This window comes from Marmota flaviventris, chromosome 18 (genome assembly GCF_047511675.1).
Source record: "Marmota flaviventris isolate mMarFla1 chromosome 18, mMarFla1.hap1, whole genome shotgun sequence".
NCBI lineage: Eukaryota > Metazoa > Chordata > Mammalia > Rodentia > Sciuridae > Marmota > Marmota flaviventris.
This window is the reverse complement of record NC_092515.1, coordinates 4,897,502-4,916,758: the sequence shown is the minus strand read 5'-3', so window position 1 is coordinate 4,916,758 and position 19,257 is coordinate 4,897,502. Positions and strand designations below refer to the sequence as shown.

Here is a 19,257-nt window from a genome sequence, read left to right as displayed (position 1 = left end):
ACTTTTGCTAAGTTGCTTCGGGCCTTCCTAATGTTGCTGAGGCTGGCCTCATACTTGCAATCCTCTTGCCTCAGCCTCCTGAGTCACTTGGATTACAGATGTGCGCCGCCACCACACCTGACTTAACACTTTTAATATTGAGAGAAGTTCTTGGAATTTAGTGAAATTCAATTTAACATTTTATAAAAATGAGGGGCTGGGTTTGTGGCTCAGCTGTACAGTGCTTGCCTTCCACCTATGAGGCACTGGGTTCGATCCTCAGCACCACATAAAAATAAACAAAATTAAGGTATTGTGTCCATCTACAACTAAAAATTAATTTTTTTAAATATGGCTAATGATTTTTTGTATACTGGTTAAGAAATATGAGCCCCATAAGGTGGTAAATTATTCCTTTTTGCTTTAGGAGCTTCACTGTTTTACAGTCACACTGAAGTCTATTATATATACCAAATTGATATTTGGGTGTGATATGAAATGTGGATCCAGGTTAATCCTCTTTTTGTTTAGATTTCTAATGCCTTTGGCACCATTTATTGATAACACCATTTCTCCCCTGAATCCCTGTGGCCCTTAATCACCCCCCAATTCTCTGTGTTCCCAGGTCTTTATTTAGGTGCCCTGTTCTGTCCCAGTGGCCTGTTTATCTCTGCTTCCACCAAAACCAGTGTCTTAGTTACTCTAACTTCATCCAAGTCTGAAAGTCAGGCATCTTCAGGATTCCAGCTTTCTATGACTTCAAGAGTGTCTTGACTTTTCACCTGTTTTGCATTTTTTCTTATAACTTTGAATCAGCTTGTGAACCCCCCTCCACACACACACCTGCCAGAATTTTGATTGGAATTTTATTGAACTTATGGAAAACTTTGGGGTGAATCAATCACAAATGTGGTATAATATTCTTTTAATTGTTTTTGTGAAAACATACATGAAATAATAATTATGGTTTTAACCATTTTAAGGTGTAATTGTCCGTGTCATTAAAGACAGAGGTTTCAGTTTGGAGTGTCATGGTGGGGACCCTGGCGTGGACGTTCCTGCTGGTGGGCAGCTCCACTTCCCTGTGGTCCTGCGTATCTGGCACATCCTCAGCACGATGCTGGCCTCCAGAATGAGCTGGTGCTCCTCTCTCCACACTTTATGGGGAGATTGAGGTCCATGTTAGCCCCACGTGGTCAGTCGAGGTGACCAGTGAGGCCATCTGGCCAGGACTGTCCTGGTGGAGGTCTGGGGTTAGGGACTCATCTTCTTGCCAGTGTGAGGTCTGCTCAGAGGCTCTGCCTGCTCATGGCTCAGCCTGTGTAGGTTGCAGGTTCCAGGAATCTGTCCTCTCACCCAGGTGGGGCCACTCATTAGCGAGGACTGTCCCAGGGGCTCAATTAATCATCTTCATTTCTCTAAAGTCATGGGGATATCCTCATTTTCATTTACGACTTTCATGATGTGAGATTCTCTACTTGGTCAGTCTAGCTACACGTTGGTCAATTCTGTTTGATTTGTTTTAAGAAGCAGTTTCTTGTTTGCTTGATTTTCTGTGACTTTTCAGTTCCGGTGTCATGGTGTCTGTGGTGACCGTGGTTCCCCTCTGTTAGGTTTGTACTTTGGTCTTTGCCTGATGTCAGCTCGCTGGTTGGAGAAGTCCATGTGGAGGGCAAGGTTCCCCTGGCTGAGAACCACTGGAGTGGATGTTAATAAATAGCAGTGATACTGGTCATGTTGGTAATGATGGTGATGGTCAGGCTGGTTACAATGGTGGTGACCATGGTGACTCTGCCAACCATGGTGATGCTGTGGTTTAACAGTGAGACGGTCTCGGTGACAGTGGTAATAATGCTGACAATGGTGACTGTCAGCCTTCTGTCACTGCAACAAAACACCTGAGAGAGGCAACTTGTACAGATGAAGGTTGATGTTGGGCCACAGTGTTGGGAAGTCAGTCCTGGTTAGTGGTCCCCTGTCCTGGGGCCTGTGGCGAGGCAGCACGTCACAGCAGGAGTGTGTGGTAGAGCATGCTGGTCACCCACGGCAACCAGCCAGTCCTCGTCACCTGGAATTGGCATGTCCAGTCTCAGTTCAGTCCCCAAGGACCCTCCCATACACCCAGGTGTCCAGCACACCAAGATTCTTCTTCACTGGACAAACCTTCATTTTAAAATAGAAGTTAATTTAAACCTAACTGAAATGCAAACCTTGAGATCACAATTATTTGAAAGGTCTTCTAATTTAAAGGTTACACATTTGAAGACATTTAGTACTGGCTTCATTGAATGTTAAATTTATACTACCTTAAAGGGAGGGTCTCTAGGCTTGAGTTAAAAATATGGGAGACACTAGCCATATGCAGGTCTTTAAATTTAAAATGGCTTAAAATTAAATAAGCAAAAAATTCAGGTCCTCAGTCACACCATCCGTCAAGTGCTTGGCCACCCCGCGTGTTCAGTGGCCACCACATGGGACATGCAGACACAGACCTCTGCACCATTGCAAAGGTTCTACTGGACAGTTGCTCTAGGCCAGTTACACGAGATGTTTTGAAGAGTAAAAAACAATGTCTTTATCAATAAAAAGTAAAGAGACAACCACAAATGATCCCCCGCCCACCACCCCGTGAGAAAGCACCCTGCATGGGACAAGGAAAGGCCCAGGTGGGGACAGAACCTCATCCTCAACAGGGCAGAGAGGAGGCAGCTGGGAAAGAGACTGAGAGTGTCCAGGACGCAGGAGGAGGAGCAGGGCAGGGCAGGCCCAGGAGCCTGGGAGGGCAGGGGGAAAGGCGGGGCTGCTGACCTCCACAAGGCAGGGCTCAGAGGACACCAGGTGTCAGAGCTTCCCGCTGAGCAGGGGGGACCCACCTGAGGCCACATCCCTCCTGGAGCAGGCCCCTCCTGATCTCAGGGGCTGGAGTCTGGAGGGAAGCAGGGAGCCCACGTGGCCAGGGGTCCCGGACCCTCCCCTAGGAGGACATCATCAGCACCTCTGACCCTCACCTGCACTGGGATAAGGATGGGCACTGTCCAGGGCGGATCCTGCTCATCCTTCTTCTGATGTCAAGACAACCTGGTATTGAAAGTCAGGTCTGGGCATGGTGAGGACTAGAGTAGAGGGGACAACCGCAGTTCATCTCCTCCAGCCCCTAGGTCCCCTGAGATGGGGTTGGTGAGACCTTGGGCTCCTTCATGCCTCAGTGTCCCCAGGACTTAAGGACCTTGGACCTGACTCCTTCATTCTTCCCCAGGAGGAATCGGGCTACCTGACCTGAGACCTGGAGGACAGTTCCCGTCCAGCAAGGAGGTGAATGGAGAGCGACGGGGAGGAGCTCAGAGTCCCAACCAGGGACAGGTGCACTGGGAAGGCCTCAGGGTCTCCCTGGCAGGGACAGTCAGGGAGGGAACTTGAAGACAGAGGCTCCTACAAGTCTGAAGACCCCATCTGGGACCTGAGAGATGACATCATGGGCGGCATGGCCACTGGCCACTCTGCTTGTCAGTCAGAGCTGACCAATGGGAGCAGGCTGGGCGGGTCCTGGGCTGAGCTCTGACTCTAACCCTTCACCTCCTCTCCATCTGCCTCAGTGTTTCCCTTCCCACTTCATCTCCATCATCCCATGCCCTGGAGTCACCAGAGGGGCTGGGAGGGTCCCCAGGTCAGCACTGTCGAGGACGGGAAAGGAAGCAGCCCACAAATGCCCAAAGACAGACAGTCGCTTCCCTGGGCGCTGCACTTGCTGAGCTTCTGAGCCATGTTAGAGACCTCAGGTGCTGAATTCTCAGGTGGAAACCTTCCACGCAAAGCGGCAGCTGATAGGATCCCGTAGGAACACGTATGGGTCAGTGGACATGAGGGGCAGGCGCAGTGTGGGCATGGGGTGTCCCCAGTTTATGTGGCTCACATGCAACCAACTGTGGGGGGCTCAGATCTGCAGGGCTATCTCTGTGTCAATTACTCTATTTAGACTTTACTGTTTATTCTTAAGTGGTCTCTCCCCCTCACCAAGGGCCTGATCTCTTCACAACCAGAAAAAAAAGAGACAATAAAGTTGAAACAGTTAAGGAGCCCTGAGCTCAGGGTCCATGATACGACATCGGGGCTCTTCTGAGCTGTCTCTTGAATGTCCCCAAAGGACTAACTCAGTGTGCTGATCACATGGCACCACAAAGGGACAAAGACTCAGGGGAAGGAGATGGGAAGGAGGGAGGGGGCAGACACTCCTCAGAGGCCAATCCCGGGCATGTGCCTGCCGCCTGGCCAGCTCAGGGGTCCCTGCCCTCGGGGGCTGCCTGACAGACACCCCTTCACAGGGTACTGCAAGACAGCAGCTAGGACAGGGCCTGGCCAGGGAGGCCCCGGGGAGGCGGCCCCAGACTCCCTGTGGAGGCCAGGTCTGAGTTCGCGGGTGGCTGGCCACGCTCCTCTGAAGTCTCTAGAAAGACTCCGCCTGCTTCTTCCAGCTCCGGGGTTGCTGCGGTCCATCCTGCCCTCCATGTCCACGTGGCCACTTCCCTGTGTCTCTGTCCAGAGGGCCCTGGAGCCTGGAGCCTGGACATGGGACTCTGTGGTCATTGCCAAAGTTTCTCCTGGGATAAGGACACTAGGCACTGGGTCTAGGGTCACTCGAATCCAGCAGGACCTCATATTAACCTGATGACAGGGCGGGGACCCTCCTTCCCAAGTCACGTTCACAGCCTGGCTCAGGACTTGAACTCACATCTCTGGGGGCGGCTGCAACCCACAGCTCTGGGTGTCAGTGAGCAGGGTGACAGACACCCTGATGCTCCCCAAGGCCCTCCACTCCCTCCCTCCCTCCTGGTGGTCCCCATGGACTTGGGAGGACCCCTGGAGCCCTGGACTGTGCTGTCATTGCCTCCGTGGTGGCCCTGCCCCCCACAGCACTGGACACAGGGTCACAGCCGCTGTCTCCATACACCCCTGACTGAAGCCACCCACACACCACCAGGAAGAGCACGGGAGTGAGTGAGCCAGGATGGACTTGTCCAGGGGACCCTCTGGCCACACAAAGGGACAGACATGCTGCTCACGGTGGCATGAGTCTCAGAACACAGCGCAAACTGCTCCCTGCACTGCCCGTGGGCACAGCCCGGGAGGTGGGCAGGAAAGACGCACAGGGAGCAGAGGGTCCCAAAGGGCAGGAGTGAGGTCCTGACCCCCAGGCTCCACCCACTGTCCCAGGAGGTCACTCCCAGGCCACTCTCCCTCCTGGGCCAGCTACCCCCAGATCTACAGCTCGACCTTGTGCCCTGTTAATTAGCAGATCAGGCCAGGAGATGCCGATTCTGAGGGACCTATGATTTAGGGGACTTCCCAGCATTATCTATTGATCAGGTAATGGACCACGTCAGCCTGAGGACCCTGAGGTTGACCAGGCCACCCCCAAGTGTCCTGTAATCACCAGGCTGACTCAATCAAAGGTGGACATTTCAGGGGGGAAGAACAACCTGTGATTTAATAAACAAACAAACAAACAATGGCGGGGAGGACTAAGAGCAGCTCAGAGGGTGGGTAGGAGTCTCCAGGTTCACCTTGGCAGCTGCCCCTCTCCCTGAGAAGCACCAAGGTATGTTTTCTCCTGCACATGTGTCCCTTCTGCCTCCTTCCATGTCAGACGGGAAGAGACCTCAGAATCAGGCTGGAGTTCCAATTCCAGCCCTGCCCCAAGCAGCACAGGAACCCTGAGACAGCAGCATAGCCTCTCTGAACCTCAGTCTCTTCATCTGCACTGTGGGGTGGTCATCTTACAGGACGCTGCAGCACATGAGTGCACTGACAGCAAAGCCCCTGGCTGGAGACTCCCACAGCACAGCCCAGGGCCACATAAAAACCCCTGGAAGATGGATGCATGTGCGTTGGGTTTGTTTTTAAGGGAAAAGCTGATATCTGAATGCAATGCTACCTGTGGCCCAGCAAGGACACCCTGTGATCTGCCATTGTGACACCCTGGTCTGTACCTGCAGACAGGTGCAGAAGTCTCCTGGAGGGATGGGGATTTGGCTCAGTTGGTAGAGTGCTTGCCTTGCATGCACAAGGCCCTGGGTTCAATACCCAGCACCACAAAAAAAAAAAAGAAAAAGAAAAAGAAAGTTTTTTATAAGAGCAACTAAGAACAGAGCAGGGAGGAAGAGCATGAGAAGAAGATTAACATTAAACAGGGACGAGAGGTGGGAGGGAAAGGGAGATAGAAGGGGAAATTGCATGGAAATGGAAGGAGACCCTCATCTTTATACAAAATTACATGTAAGAGGAGGTGAGGGGAAAGGGGGGAAAAACAAGGGGGAGAAATGAAGTATAGTAGATGGGGTAGAGAGAAGAGGGGAGGGGAGGGGAGGGGAGGGGATAGGAAAGGCAGCAGAATACAACAGACACTAGTATGGCAGTATGTAAAAACGTGGATGTGTAACCGATGTGATTCTGCAATCTGTATACGGGGGGAAAAATGGGAGTTCATAACCCACTTGAATCAAATGTATGAAATATGATATGTCAAGAGCTTTGTCATGTTTTGAAGAACTAATAAAAAAAAGTCTCCTGGAACTAGGGATCAACACCTGGCTCCACAGGGGCAGGGGGGCAGGTTATGAAACCCCCCAGGGAAGCCCAGAGAGCCTCCTGGGTGGGGCTGGGCAGCAGCCACTCCACGTCATGCACATGGAGACCTTTGTCCCTTGGAGAGGCTGGTGCTTTTCTCAGGAAGCTCAGGGAACCCAGGGGCAGAGCGTCTGCGCCTGTCAGTAACCACAACAGCCTGCCTACAGCACAGGGCACAACACCCGCAAGAGGAGGCCCCCAGGTCCCCAAGGTCCCCACCTGTTCCCAGAAAGACGCTGAAGCTCCTCCCCGTCCCTCGCTGACTGTCCCCTCCTTACTCCTGTCCTGCCTCTGGACCCCCAGGCCCTGACCCGGGAAGCTGACTCCTGAGTCCTCCCTCCGCAGGCAGAACCATGGGGGAGGGGTGGTGAGCACCTCTGTCCCCCTGAGGGGATGGCAGGTCCTCAGAGGGGCTGACCACTGTCTCCTGAATCATCCTCAGCCTGGGTGGACAGACTGGAAACAGCTGTGTGGGCTGTGGGGACGGCAGCTCATGCCAGTGTCCAGGTCTCTGTACCCGCCATAACTGTGACTGACAGCCGCCGTCACCCACACTCCCCTGACCCCCCCACCCCACGTGAACAGGAGAAAAGGTGACGCAGCCCAGTGACCCCCGCACTCCCCCGAGCTGGGAGGCAGCTGCGCCCCCGCACTCCTGTGAGAGGGACTCCCCGTCCACCCCTCTCACAGATCCCAGTGTCCACTAGAAATGGCTCAGACCTCACCCGACACCTTTCATCCTTTAAAAACTAACTTCTGTTTTCAGCCAAAGTACAACCACACACAGTAAAATGTGAACATCTTCCACGTGCAACTCCAGGTTCTGGGAAGTACACACCCAAGGGGCCAGAATCCCAACCAAACAACTGTTCCCAGCAGCCAGAGTCCCTGAGAGCCGGGAATTCTGTGCATATTCTGTATATGTTCTAGGTTCAGTGAGATGATACACAGCCACGTGTGAGTGTGTGTGTGTGGGGGTGTGTGTGTGTGTGCACATGTGTGTATGTGGGAGGTGTGTACATATGTGTATGTGGAATGTGTGTGTACATGTGTGTATGTGGGATGTGTGCACATGTGTGTATGTGGGGTGTGTGTGCACATGTGTGTATGTGGAATGTGTGTGTACATGTGTGTATGTGGGGTGTGTGTGTACATGTGTGTATGTGGGGTGTGTGTACATGCGTGTAGGTGGGGAGTGTGTACCTGTGTGTAGGTGGGGTGTGTGTGTACATGTGTGTATGTGGTGTGTGTGTACATGTGTGTAGGTGGGGTGTGCACACGTGGGTACACACTCTCTCCCAGGTGGAGACTTGCCGTTCATCTTCTTACTCGGGTCCTGTAATTCACTGAGGGACTTTTAGGCGTTTGGATGACGTCTAATTCATGCAACTTTCCTTTCCTGCTTAGGGTTTGGATCTGCTCTAGGAAATCCTTGCACACCCGAAGATGTCCTCTAGGTCTTCACCCAGAGCTGCCCCCAGGTAGAGGTACAAGGCAAGGCACACATGTGGGTTTTGGTGTCTTGGTGGTCACAATAAAAAGTCAAAGGTGAAATCACTTTTCATAATGTTTTATTTAACACATACATTAAAATATCAAGTATTAAGATCACTAAGGAAGCACCGTGTTCTTTGGCCTAATCAACGCGGCACACTGGGGGTGCCCAGGCCTGGGGGCTGGCAGCTACCACGTGGACCACCCAGTGTAAACGCTTTACAGGTTTCACGCTCACCTCCGGTCCCTGACTCACCGCAGACGTTTCTCGGGTGTGATGTGGTGAGTGTCAGAGTTTCCACCTTTCCAACCCTTGATCCACTCCTTCTACTCCACTAACTGAAAAGTCGCTCCTCTCCCAAGGGAATAAACTTGAAGTCCACTGACAGGTTGCGGGGCCATTCATGGAGTCCACTGTCCCACTGCACTGCCTGGTGACTCTGCCTGAAGCAGACTCTGACCCTCCAGCTCTTCTTCTTCTGCAAGATGGTCGCATTATTCTGGGCCCTTTATATTCCCATGAAGATTCACAGTCACTTGTGCATTTATACACATGGAGGTGAACGTCACCTCCTGTATATTCACATACACACGTCTGCTCACACACCTGTATCTACTAACACGTGCACCTACTCACACTCAGAGGTTAGGGTTTTCACTGGGTATTTGAAACCCACATGGAGAAGGTGACACCTCACCTACGGGTCTTCCAACCCGTGGACATGGTGTCCCCCACGCATTCCTTTGTATCTTCCTTCCACTCCCGCGGCAGTGCTCTGTGGGGTGGGGACAGATGGATTCCACGGTTTTCAATCCTTGTCCCTTGATGTTTTTGACGCTGCTGTGAATGGGCTGGGACCCAGGTTTAGGGCTTTGAGTGCTCCCTCCAGTCCTCGGGTCCTTGCCTTCCCGCCTACTTGTGAAGTGACTGCCATGATCCATTCCTTCCCGTGTTGGGGTGACGTGTGTCGGTAAGACTTTAGGTCATGTGGTTCATTCTGGGGATAATCCTCAAACTGTGGGACACTTTTCTCACTCCCTGGTTTGGCCCTGGAGGGGGGAGACCATGGCTGCTTCCTCCCTCTCAGCTCCACCCTGGAGCTCCACGCTCACAGGAATAGGACACCAGGAGGATAGCCTTCGAGGGGGGACCAGTGTCCAGGGACCAAAGGATGCATCATGGGGCCGACGGAAAAGGGCTCAGAAAGGCCAGGGGAGGCGTGGGCAGCAGTGAGGACCCAGAGGGCGTGGAGGGAGGCCGCAGGAGGCTGGGATGGGCCTCTCGGGACCAGGGAGCCACGGTGAGCTGCGAGCAGAGCAGAGCAGAGAGAGCTCCCTGTGTCAATGGCCCCCTGACTGCATGCAGGTGACAGGCTAAGGAGAGCCGGGAGGCCAAGGCCAGAAGGAGGGAAGGAGGCCGGGCCAGAGCTGCGCAGGCCTGACCCTAAGGCACGGTCACTTCCTGGAAAGCTGTGGAATGGCCACTTGTGGGCCAAGGGCATAGGCAGGTGCCCACTGCTGCCTCCAGAGGAGGAGCCCGCAGGTCCTGCTGCTCAGAGCACAGGGACCCGTAGGTGCTCAGCACCCACCTGCCAGGCGCCCTGCTGACGGGACCTGACTCCTTAACCCCCACCCGGCAGGCGGACGTCTCAGCCCAGGTTCAGAGAGACTTTCTGCCCCTCAATTCCTCACCTGTAGGGCTTTGTAAAGTTTTATTTTGTTTTAATGTACAAATGGTAACTGTGTGCATTTATCGGGGACAATGTGATGTTCAATAGCTTCATACCCTGAGGACTGACACACTGGGCCAATCAGCCATCCATCACCTGTGACACCCTTCATTCCCTTGTGGTGAGGACATTGAAAATCCTCCCTTGAGGCCCGGGGACATGGCCCAGGTGGTAGAGTGCTTGCCTCACGGGCACAGGGCCCTGGGGTCCATCCCCAGCACCACCAACAACACTCCTCTCTTGCAATATACAGTGTGATGTTCTGTCCTTGGGGACACCTGGGTGACCTGCAGGACACTGTGGTGGATGACACAGGCCCAGAGAGAAGCACAGCAGATCTCACTGCAGTGGAGTCAGAAAGAGTTGAGCTCAGGAGCAGAGAGGAGAGCGGAGGCCCTGGGTGGGCAGATGGCGGGGAGAGAGGAGGTGGCCACAGCACGGAGCGCAGCTGAGAATAGGTCTGGGTTCCAGTTGTGCGTGGCGCCAGGACCTAGAGGCGTCCCTCTGCAGGGACCTGACTTTTCCTTGGCCTGGAAGAGGCTGCGCCTCCTTGAGCCGGGGCCGGTCTCAGTCTCTCATGGCTGGATGTGGATCTCCGCGTACTCACTGTCGGGGGCCTGCTCTCCCTGCGGGTCGCTGGCCTTCACCTCATGAAACCTGAGGGCTGCATAATGGATCTCCTCATCCTCTGAGGGGCGGGTGGCCACGGCCAGGGGAGCTGGCTCTGGGGAGCGTTCCTCTGCCTGGGACTCGACCAGACGGCTCTGAGTGGAGAGAGAGGAGAGAGTCAGGGTGGACAGTGGGGAGGAGGCCAGGGCTGCAGGGTGCCCGTGTGTCCTTCATCCACACAGCCTTGTGCACCAGTGTTGAACTGTCCCTCATGGACACTTCCTCAAGCACCGAATGCTCCACGCGCACCGAGCCTCATGAACTTCCCCCAACAGCTCCATGGGGGAGGTATTATTTCGTCTCCATTTCATAGAAGTGAAAACCGAGGTTGAAGTAGGGACGCAGCACACCCAAACTCCCAGGTAAAATCAGGGTCTCATCTGTTTCTTCCTGACCCAAAGCCTGGTGTCCTCCTGAGGGCCCCGGTGCCAGATCCTAAGCTGGGTGCTCGGTACACCCTGGTGGACACAGCAGACCTAGGCCCCTGCCTCTTGCAGCTCATTCCTTAATGGACGGTGGTCACAATAAGGACTAATCAAAAACCAAAAATCCAATCGTGCATTATGATAAGATGCGCAGGAACAGGGCACCTGGGAGAGGCCGTGCCTGGACCAGACATGGCTCCCGCCCCGAGATGCTTACAGCCTGATGGGCTGGGGCAGGAGCCAGCCAAAGAAATGGTATCCCTCCAAGAGGAAGAAAAAGGACCCCCAAATGTCCTCATGTGAATCCCTGGAACCTGCAAATACATTTCCTTGTGAGAGGGACTTTGCAGGCGGAATTAAGTCCAGGACGTGGAGGTGCAGAGGGATCCTGGGTTTGTGGGCGAGCCCTGTGTAGTCACGAGGGACTCTTCAGTGAGGGTGGGGGGACGTGAGGGACTGGACGATGCTGCTGGCTCTGCAGATGGAGAGAGGTCTCACCCCCGCACAGGTACCCAGTTCCCCCAAGACAAAAAAATGAAGAAAATGTCATCTTCTGGAGCCCCCCAGGGATCAGTGCCCACTCACTGATTTTATTCCTGGGAATAAAATTTTGGACTTGTGACCTCCTGAATGGTCTTGAACCAGACCCTGCTGTGCAGAGCCTGCACAGCCCCACAGCAGATGGGATTTTCATGAGCTCAGCCTCTCCCAGCTGACCTCCTGGGGTCACCTGCCTCCCTCTGTAGAGCCCAGGCTCTGCCCTCACCCCTGGGCAGCCTCCTGTTGGAGTAACTGCACCCACTGCTCCCTCTGCCTGGAACCCTCACACCACAGACTCCAGAGCCCCCTCGTCACTACCCTCGCCACAATGGGAAGAAACTTGGGAGAGCCTTCCATCTGATAAGGGCCCAAGAGCCAGGCTGCAGAAGGAACCCTGCAGCACGTCAGCACAAAACACAGCCCAAGTAGACAGTGGGCAAAGAACGTGACCAGACATTTCTCCAAAAAGACACAGAAATGGCCAAGAAGCACACACACACGTCTTCAGTGTCACTAGTGATCAGAGAAATGCAAATCAGAGCCACAGAGAACTGTCACCTCACATGCATTAGATGGACAGTTTTAGGAAAATAATAGGAAATTAAACAACAACAAAAAAAACAGTGTTGTCAAGGATGTTGAGAAATGGGAACTTGTACGCTTCTGGTGCATGTAAGATGGTGTAGCTTCTGCAGAAACAGGCAGTTCCTCAAAAATTAAAAATAGAACACTATACAATCTAGAAATCCTAGTGATGGGAACATATCCAGAAGACTAGAAAACAGAATCTTGAAGGGATGCTCACACAGCTGTGCATTATTCACAGTAGCCAACAAATAGAAGCAACCAGAATGCCCATCACAGATAAATGGGCAAAGAAAATGTGGTGGATATTATTCACCCTTAAAAGAAAGACCTTCTGTCACATGCTACACCACAGACAAACCTTGAGGACGTGTGCATGACATAAGCCAGTCACAAAAGGGCAAATCCTGTACACGTCCACCTCATTGAGGCCCCAGAGGAGGCAAAGGCTTAGAGACAGAGAGTAGGAGGGAGGCTGGCGGGGTGGGGGGAGGGGCCAGGAGGGCAGCGGGTTGGGCTCATGGATGGAGACGAAGTGCTCCGGGGATCTGCTGCCCAGCTCTAACTTCAACACGGCTAAGACGGTGAAACTCACGCTGCATGGTTTTCCACCATCGAGGACAGATCTAAAAAACAGAAGCTCTCAGCCCCTCCCAGTCCTGCACCCTTCCTCCCCAGAGTAAGTCTCTCTCGTTGTGTCCATGCACCCACCATCTGTTTGCTTGGTGGCTTGCTGCATCCCTCTGTCTAGAAGAGAAGCTCCGAGCCTCAGGTTTGCTGCTGTGTCTCATAGATGGGTCCCTGGCCCCTACACAGCTGGTCCCTGTTAGGTCTCAGGGACATCCCCTGAGGGGTTAAGGAATTCCAGAGCAGGCTACTTTGCTGCCCAAACTCTCCAAAGCAGGCTCTAGATACAAAACACAAAGGAGGAGGGTGACAGGGCCCTAGAGCACGGAGGGTGACGGGAATGAACAGTGGGACTGCAAAGAGCCTCTGAGAGGGAGGAACAGGCAGGCCCAGGCCCAGAGGCACGAATGACCTTGTTCTGTTCTGGGGGACCACAGTGAAAGCCCTCTGCAGAGGAGCCCAGTGTGGGGGGCGGGAGCAGGCTGTGGGGAGGACGGGGCCAGGAGAGCGAGCTGGGGACTCACCAGGAGAGAAAAATTAAAAAGGGGGAAAAATGTCAGAAATTGAGATAAATATTTTAATGCAAAATTTTGAAAAATCAGAATTAATGCCAAAATTCATGGAAAACGAAATAAACCCAGCATTAGTGAAAGTGTCAGCTGAGCCAACTGGAGGAACACTCTGTTTGCATGTTTTAGTGACATTTTTAATGGTCAGCTTTTTTAGAGAACTTTAAAATAACTGAAATGGCCACGTTTCATTAATATGTAGCACAGCCTTTTCCTAAGTTGAGGATCTGATGTCCCCACCAGCCCTGAGGTCATGGAGCCCCCTGGCTCTGCTGGAGATGAACACAGGGACGGTATTTACAACCTACTCTTTGATTCCCTTCTGTTCAGGGGAATGCGGCCACGCTGCACAATGTCTCTGGACTGAATGACAACCTTAAGTCACCTTAACTAACTTTAGTTACCTAATTCTGTCACTATTTACATTTTTGATATCTTGCTCATTATGGATCTTTCATTAATTTTGAGCTTAAAAAAGACAGCTCATTAGAACACTATTTGTCTCCATTCCTGAGATTTTCTTGGCACCCCTTAAATTTTCACTGAAGACAAGAGGCTCCTTGGCTCCCCTAGGCTCCTGACCTGATGGGAGGTAGGGGGCCACCAGGGGCTGAGGAGCTCACTTTCCCTGTGGGTCAGCCTTGCCACAGGGCCATGCTCACCATTTGCACAGACCCCGTGACACAGCAGATCCTCATGCCACAGTAGCAGAGCTGAGCAGCCACAACAGGGACAGGGGATCAGCAGCCAAGGGGTCTACCGTCTGGCCCTGCAGACGATGTTCAAGTGCAGAGGAAGTGGACACTGGGCGCCTGGAAGATGGCACCAGGTGGAAGGGGAGACACAGGCGGGAGGTGAACAGGTCCAAGGAAGAGATCCCAGCCCCTAACCATGAAGGGGTCAGGGAGTGCGGGGGCTGGTGCTCGCTGCTCTGAGGAGACATAATGTGACACAATGGCTTAACAGGAGGACAGCAGAACAGAAGGGGGTCCCTGGGGCCTGGCCTGGGAGAAAGCAGGGAGGAGGGTGCTGTCAGCAGCCCATGGTGTGGGCATCCAGGTGGACAGCCGGCTGTCCCGGGGGAAAGAGGGGAGAGCACCTGCACCACCCTCAGCAGAGCAATCCTGGGGACATCTCCGGGAGGTGTGGGGATGCGCCATGTCACTCACCTGAGAGGCCGCGCCCTGGACAGCGTTGGTATCCCCTGAGCCCGCCGCTGGCCTGGCGGACCTCTTCCTGTAGGAGCGCACTCTGAATGGGGACACCAAGGAGCCCTCAGTGGGGCCAGGGAGGCGCAGAGGGCAGACGGCCGCCCCACCCCTGCTTCTTGCTGAGCCCAGGAGGGCGGCCAAGTGGGAGAGGACGGTCCTGTCCTGGAGGATCCTACTGGGAAGGCAGCTCCGGGCTCTGATCTCCGAGAGTGGGGACAGCCCAGGAACCCCTTGCTGGGACGCGGGCTTATGTGGCTGCCTCCCCCAGAGCCCACCTGGACCTCAGGTGCCCTGGCTTCACGCCCTCGGCCATCCAGGTCCCTCCAGCTCAGGGTTGGGCCCAGCTCGCCCTCCTCCTCTCCAGGGTGCTGCCCGGCCTCCCCAACACCCACCAATGCTCACCCGAGGAGGAGGAGGAGGGTGCAGGACAGGAAGAGCAGGGAGGTAGCTCCAGCGCCCCAGAGGGCCACCCGCGTCACTCCGGATAGAGGCCCCGCTTTGCCTGTGGACGCACCAGAGGGAATCCCTTTGCCGACTCAGCTCCCAGGATCCCTCCTCCTTCCCTGCTGCTCCCTGCAGGACCCTGGACTGAGCCTTCCTGGTCCCTCTCCCAGACCAGGAGAACTAGGAGGGGGGTGGGGGGGGGCGCCGTGTGGTTATTAAAATTTGGTATTTTGTTCATCATAGAATTTGTTTGCATCCATTTTTACTTTTTTAATTACTGCATCGTGATCTTATTTTCGCTCAGTGTCTGGGCGGGTTCTGTTCTCACGGGGGTTTTGTTTGCTTTTATTCTTGGCTTCTGGCTTCTGGCTTCATCCTAAATGTTGTGCCCAAGGCAAATGCCTCACGAGTCCTGGCCCACAAAGCAAGGGCCCTGCTGCCCAGACACACCTGTCTAAGGCCCACCTGGCCTCCAAGATCCACCCACCACCCCTTGGCCCAGCAGGGAGAGGACAGCGAGGCTCTGGGTCCCAGGCCCCCAGCTGAGGGCAGGACAGAGATGAGCTTCCCTCTCAAGCCAAGGAGGTGGCTGCAGGGACTGGTGTGGGGCAGGTGCTGTCCCCTCCTCCTGGCCCTCTCCAGCCCACTGTGACACTCACTCTGTGGTGACAGGCTCAGGGAGATGTGCTGGGAGCCCAGTGGGTTCTGCGCACGGCAGGTGAATTCCCCTCCCCCCCTGAGGTGCTCTGCAGACAGCTCCAGCACCCCAGGGTCCATGGTCTGCGAGGGACACAGGGTCAGGTTCCCCCAGGACCAGCTCAGCCTGGCAGGGGGACGGCTGTCCACGACACAGAGCAGACGCAGAGATTGACCCTCCAGGACAGAAAGAGACGAGCCATTCCCCAGGGTTGTAGATTCTGTGGGGAAAGAGACAGAGGGTCAGAGTGACAAAGAGAGTAAAGGAAAGAGCACACTGGAGTCCAGAGAGGGGACCCACACACACTCATGGACTGAATGAAGCACAGGAAAACACACCCTTGACCTGGGCCCAGGAATATGGCCAAGTTGATGTTCCTGTGACGGATGTGTTTTCCTGTACCTCCTTCAGCATATTGACTCAAGCTCTTAGACCAGAACATGTGGCTCAGCTGTGTTTTGTGCTCAGGAGCTGAGCTCACTGACGTGCACACCCAGCTGTGGACAGAGGCTCAGGACCGTCCACTGCACACTCCTGTGGGCTGAATGGACTCAGTGCTGGTTGGCAGAGGACGCCCACAGAACGGGGCCCATCTGGGCAGTGGGACACCCTCACCACTGAGAACGAGGACCCTGAGTGCTACTGACATGCAGTGACCTCTCAGTCCTCAGGTGCACAGTCCAAGGCTCAGCTTGTATGGACACTGGTCAAGTCTGGGAGGGACCTAGGCTCTGGGGACAGCCTGCTGGGCATGTTCTGCGTGTGCCCTGGACTGTGCCTCCTCCCACAAGCACTTAGAGCAAAGCTGTTGGGGAATAAGAAGAGGAGGCTGGAGGCGGGTCCAGGAGGAGGCTGGGAGGGGGCCTGGGAGGCACAGTTCTGCTGTGAGAGTGTCACCCTGTCCCTGTGGGGGTGAGGGACAGGCACTGGAACCCCAGGGAGCCTGGGAGGGTGGAGACAGGAGCTCAAGGCACATGTGGGGCTTAGGTGGGGAGGGGTCAATGGGTTCCCCAATAAGGGGCTCTGTCACCAGGGTGAGGGGACCCAGCCCTGCCCTGAGCTGAAGAGGCCCTGCCCCCCCCAGCCCCAGCGAGGCCCCTCCCTACCTGGGCCAGCTCCTGGGGACACAGTTACAGTCAGGTTCTGTGGAGAGTCTGGGGCAGGGAGACACGCAGACCTGTCAGTGGGAGGCTGGGGACGTCATCCCTCTGTCCCAGGAGCCTCATGGTGGGGAGGGGTGGAGGCTGCATCCTCCTGGCCCAGCCCCCACATGATTTCAGGACCCAGCACCCAGTGTCCAGGGTCTGACCCCTCTCCCTGCTCCCCCAGGGACCAGCCCCATCAGAGACCCAGGTGTCCCAGCCCAGCTCTTACATGAGATGTTCAGGTGGACGGTCTTTGTCCTGGTCACACGGGCCCCAGGCAGGGTCACCTGGCAGGTGAGGTTGGTGCCATGGTCCTGGGGCCGCGGGGTGAGGGTGAGCACCGAGGAGTGGATGATGTTGGGGTCCAGGGAGGACACAGAGGGCCCTTCCCAGGAGAAGGTGGGGGGCGTCCCCTGCTCACAGGCCCAGGGCACAGAGCAGGTCAGGTTGCTGGGACGGCCAGACTCCAGGGTCCCAGGGACGAGGATGTCAGGGGTGTGGGTCAGGGCTGGTGAGCAGAGGGGGACAGGCAGGGTCAGCAGGGAGGGTGGGAGGTGGGGCCCTGAGAGAAGCTCAGGCTCTGACCCAGCTGCTCCCTGAGCCCCTAATGCTGACCCCAGCTCCCCCAGGGCAGGGTCCCACCCAGCCCTGCCCTGCTGCCCCGTGACCTCCCTGAGCCTGCCTTGACCTGGTGCCTTACCTGTCACTTGAACTGAGAAACTGTCATATACGTAATTGAATTTCAAGTCTCCTCTCTCCACCCGAAAGTAGTAGGACCCCGCGTCCGTCTTCCTGGCGTCTCTGATGCTCAGGGAGCAGTTGTAGGTTCTTGGGTCCCCAAGGAGCTGGAACCGGCCCTGGGTCTCCTCCCTCACCTTTCTGTCAGGGTTGTTGGTGGCCACTGGAGCCTCAGTGCTCTTGTCCCGTCGCCGGAACCAGTAGCCATGAGCTGGGTTCCAGTTAGTCCAGCTGCTCCAGGGGTAGGATAATTGGCAGGGCACATGGACACACAGGCCCTCCTGCACTGTCACCTCCCTGGGCACCTTCAGGGTGTAACCCGACAGGGCATAACCCCCCTGGCCCTCCACCCGCCCACAGCCCCGCAGCAGGGGCAGCAGCAGCAGCAGCAGCAGCATGTCGCCCGGGGCTGCAGGGCCGCAGGGGAAGTCTGCCCCCAGAGCTCCTCTCTGAGGAACTAAGAGCCCACAGGAGGAGGGGACGGTGGCCTCCTAGAGGAGGAGCTTCAGCCAGCCTCTGCCAGGGCGGCCTCTGCCCTTGGAGACCAGCCCCCACCACCACGTCCAGCCTGCAGCCCTGAGGACAGAGAAGACAGGGACCCTGCCTGAGTCACCCCCTCTCTTCTCCCTCCCTGTTGGTGTCCTTCCTCTTGGGAGACTTTTCTACAATGTCACTCAATGGGCTTCCTCTAATCGGAGCCCTGAGTGACCCCAGGGCCATTGACGATTGTAAGGTCAAGAGACAAGGGAGGCCATTGGGGTGAGCAGGCCACCTCTCCTTCTTCCCTCAACAGCCACACAGTGTGACACCGTCTCTGCACAGCATACCTGGACACTGTCCCCAAGAAGTCACCGACCAGGGGACAGATACCTAGAATTCAGGCACTGGGCACACTGGGGTCTACCAGGCAGCATGAAGGAGTGCTCCCGCCCTGGATGGACATTGGTCTCAGGGGACTGTGCAGAGGAGACACTGGGCTGAGTTCTCTATGGTAAAACACCAAGGACGCAGAAGGACCCGGCTGACAGGTGACCTGAGGGACAGAGACCCAGGCTGAGGCCTCATGAGGAGGGACTGGCCAGGAAGACAGTGGGAAGGGAGGAGGCAGATTTTAAAAGGTGCAAAACGTCTCCTCAATCAGCAGCCACCAGGACGGACCCCTTCACGGCCATGCTCTCTGCTGCCCGGTTACTCCAGAGCATGTGGACCTGGGGCCTCCAGAGCTGGTTGGCTCTGCCCCCAGGAGTCCCAGGAACAGAAGGCACAGAGCACGAAATGCCAGTGTGGATGTCCCCCCTGGGGTGGCCAGGATTTCGTGTGAGCAGCAGCATGTGCCTGAGGATAGTGATTTGCAGCTGGGGCAGGTCGTGGGGGTCCTGGGAGGGGGAGCCCTGTGATTTGTGTGGGTTTTCCTTAAACCTTTTTCTGGGGGAGACGGGAAAGATGTGTCATGTGGGTAAATGACATCTCCATGTTGGGCTGGGGCTGTAGCCCAGTGGCAAAGCGCTTGCCTCGCGTGTGTGAGGCAGTGGGTGTGACCCTCAGCACCACATGAAAATAAATAAAGATATTGTGTGTCCATCTACAGCTGAAAAAAAAAACTCCATGTATTAGGGCCAAATGAGTGTCCTCCAGGACAGGCCACCAGAGCACCCAGGGCCACCGTTGTCCTGCTCCCCATGGCCACCCCTGCTCCCCTCGGGCAGCCCTTGCCTTCCTCTGCAGTTCTCCATCTGAGCTCACCCCCTCCAACACCATGGCTTCCTCTGAGACTCTGTGCACA

The 19,257-nt window shown here is 55.3% G+C and overlaps 1 protein-coding gene across 1 annotated transcript; it reads right to left on the bottom strand.

The window, feature by feature from the left end:
- Window positions 1-8,154: 8,154 nt before the first annotated feature.
- LOC139702778 (sialic acid-binding Ig-like lectin 13) lies at window positions 8,155-17,872 on the bottom strand. Its single transcript, XM_071604937.1, has 6 exons — window positions 16,966-17,872; window positions 16,698-16,745; window positions 15,554-15,811; window positions 14,853-14,952; window positions 14,409-14,490; window positions 8,155-10,588 (listed from the first exon to the last, which is right to left on the bottom strand). Exons 1-6 carry the CDS (start codon window positions 17,870-17,872, stop codon window positions 10,400-10,402), a joined length of 1,584 nt encoding a protein of 527 aa, XP_071461038.1. The 3' UTR covers window positions 8,155-10,399.
- Window positions 17,873-19,257: the final 1,385 nt, after the last annotated feature.

What these genes read in the sequence shown, in the direction of transcription:
- LOC139702778 (XM_071604937.1), bottom strand. Translation starts at nt 17,872, where the DNA reads ATGCTGCTGCTGCTGCTGCTGCTGCCCCTGCTGCGGGGCTGTGGGCGG. An exon ending in ACCCTCCTCCTCCTCCTCGG is followed by an intron (nt 14,491 to 14,852) that starts GTGAGCATTGGT and finishes GTCCCCATTCAG; the next exon opens with AGTGCGCTCCTACAGGAAGA. An exon ending in TCCAGGGCGCGGCCTCTCAG is followed by an intron (nt 10,589 to 14,408) that starts GTGAGTGACATG and finishes CTCTCCACTCAG; the next exon opens with AGCCGTCTGGTCGAGTCCCA.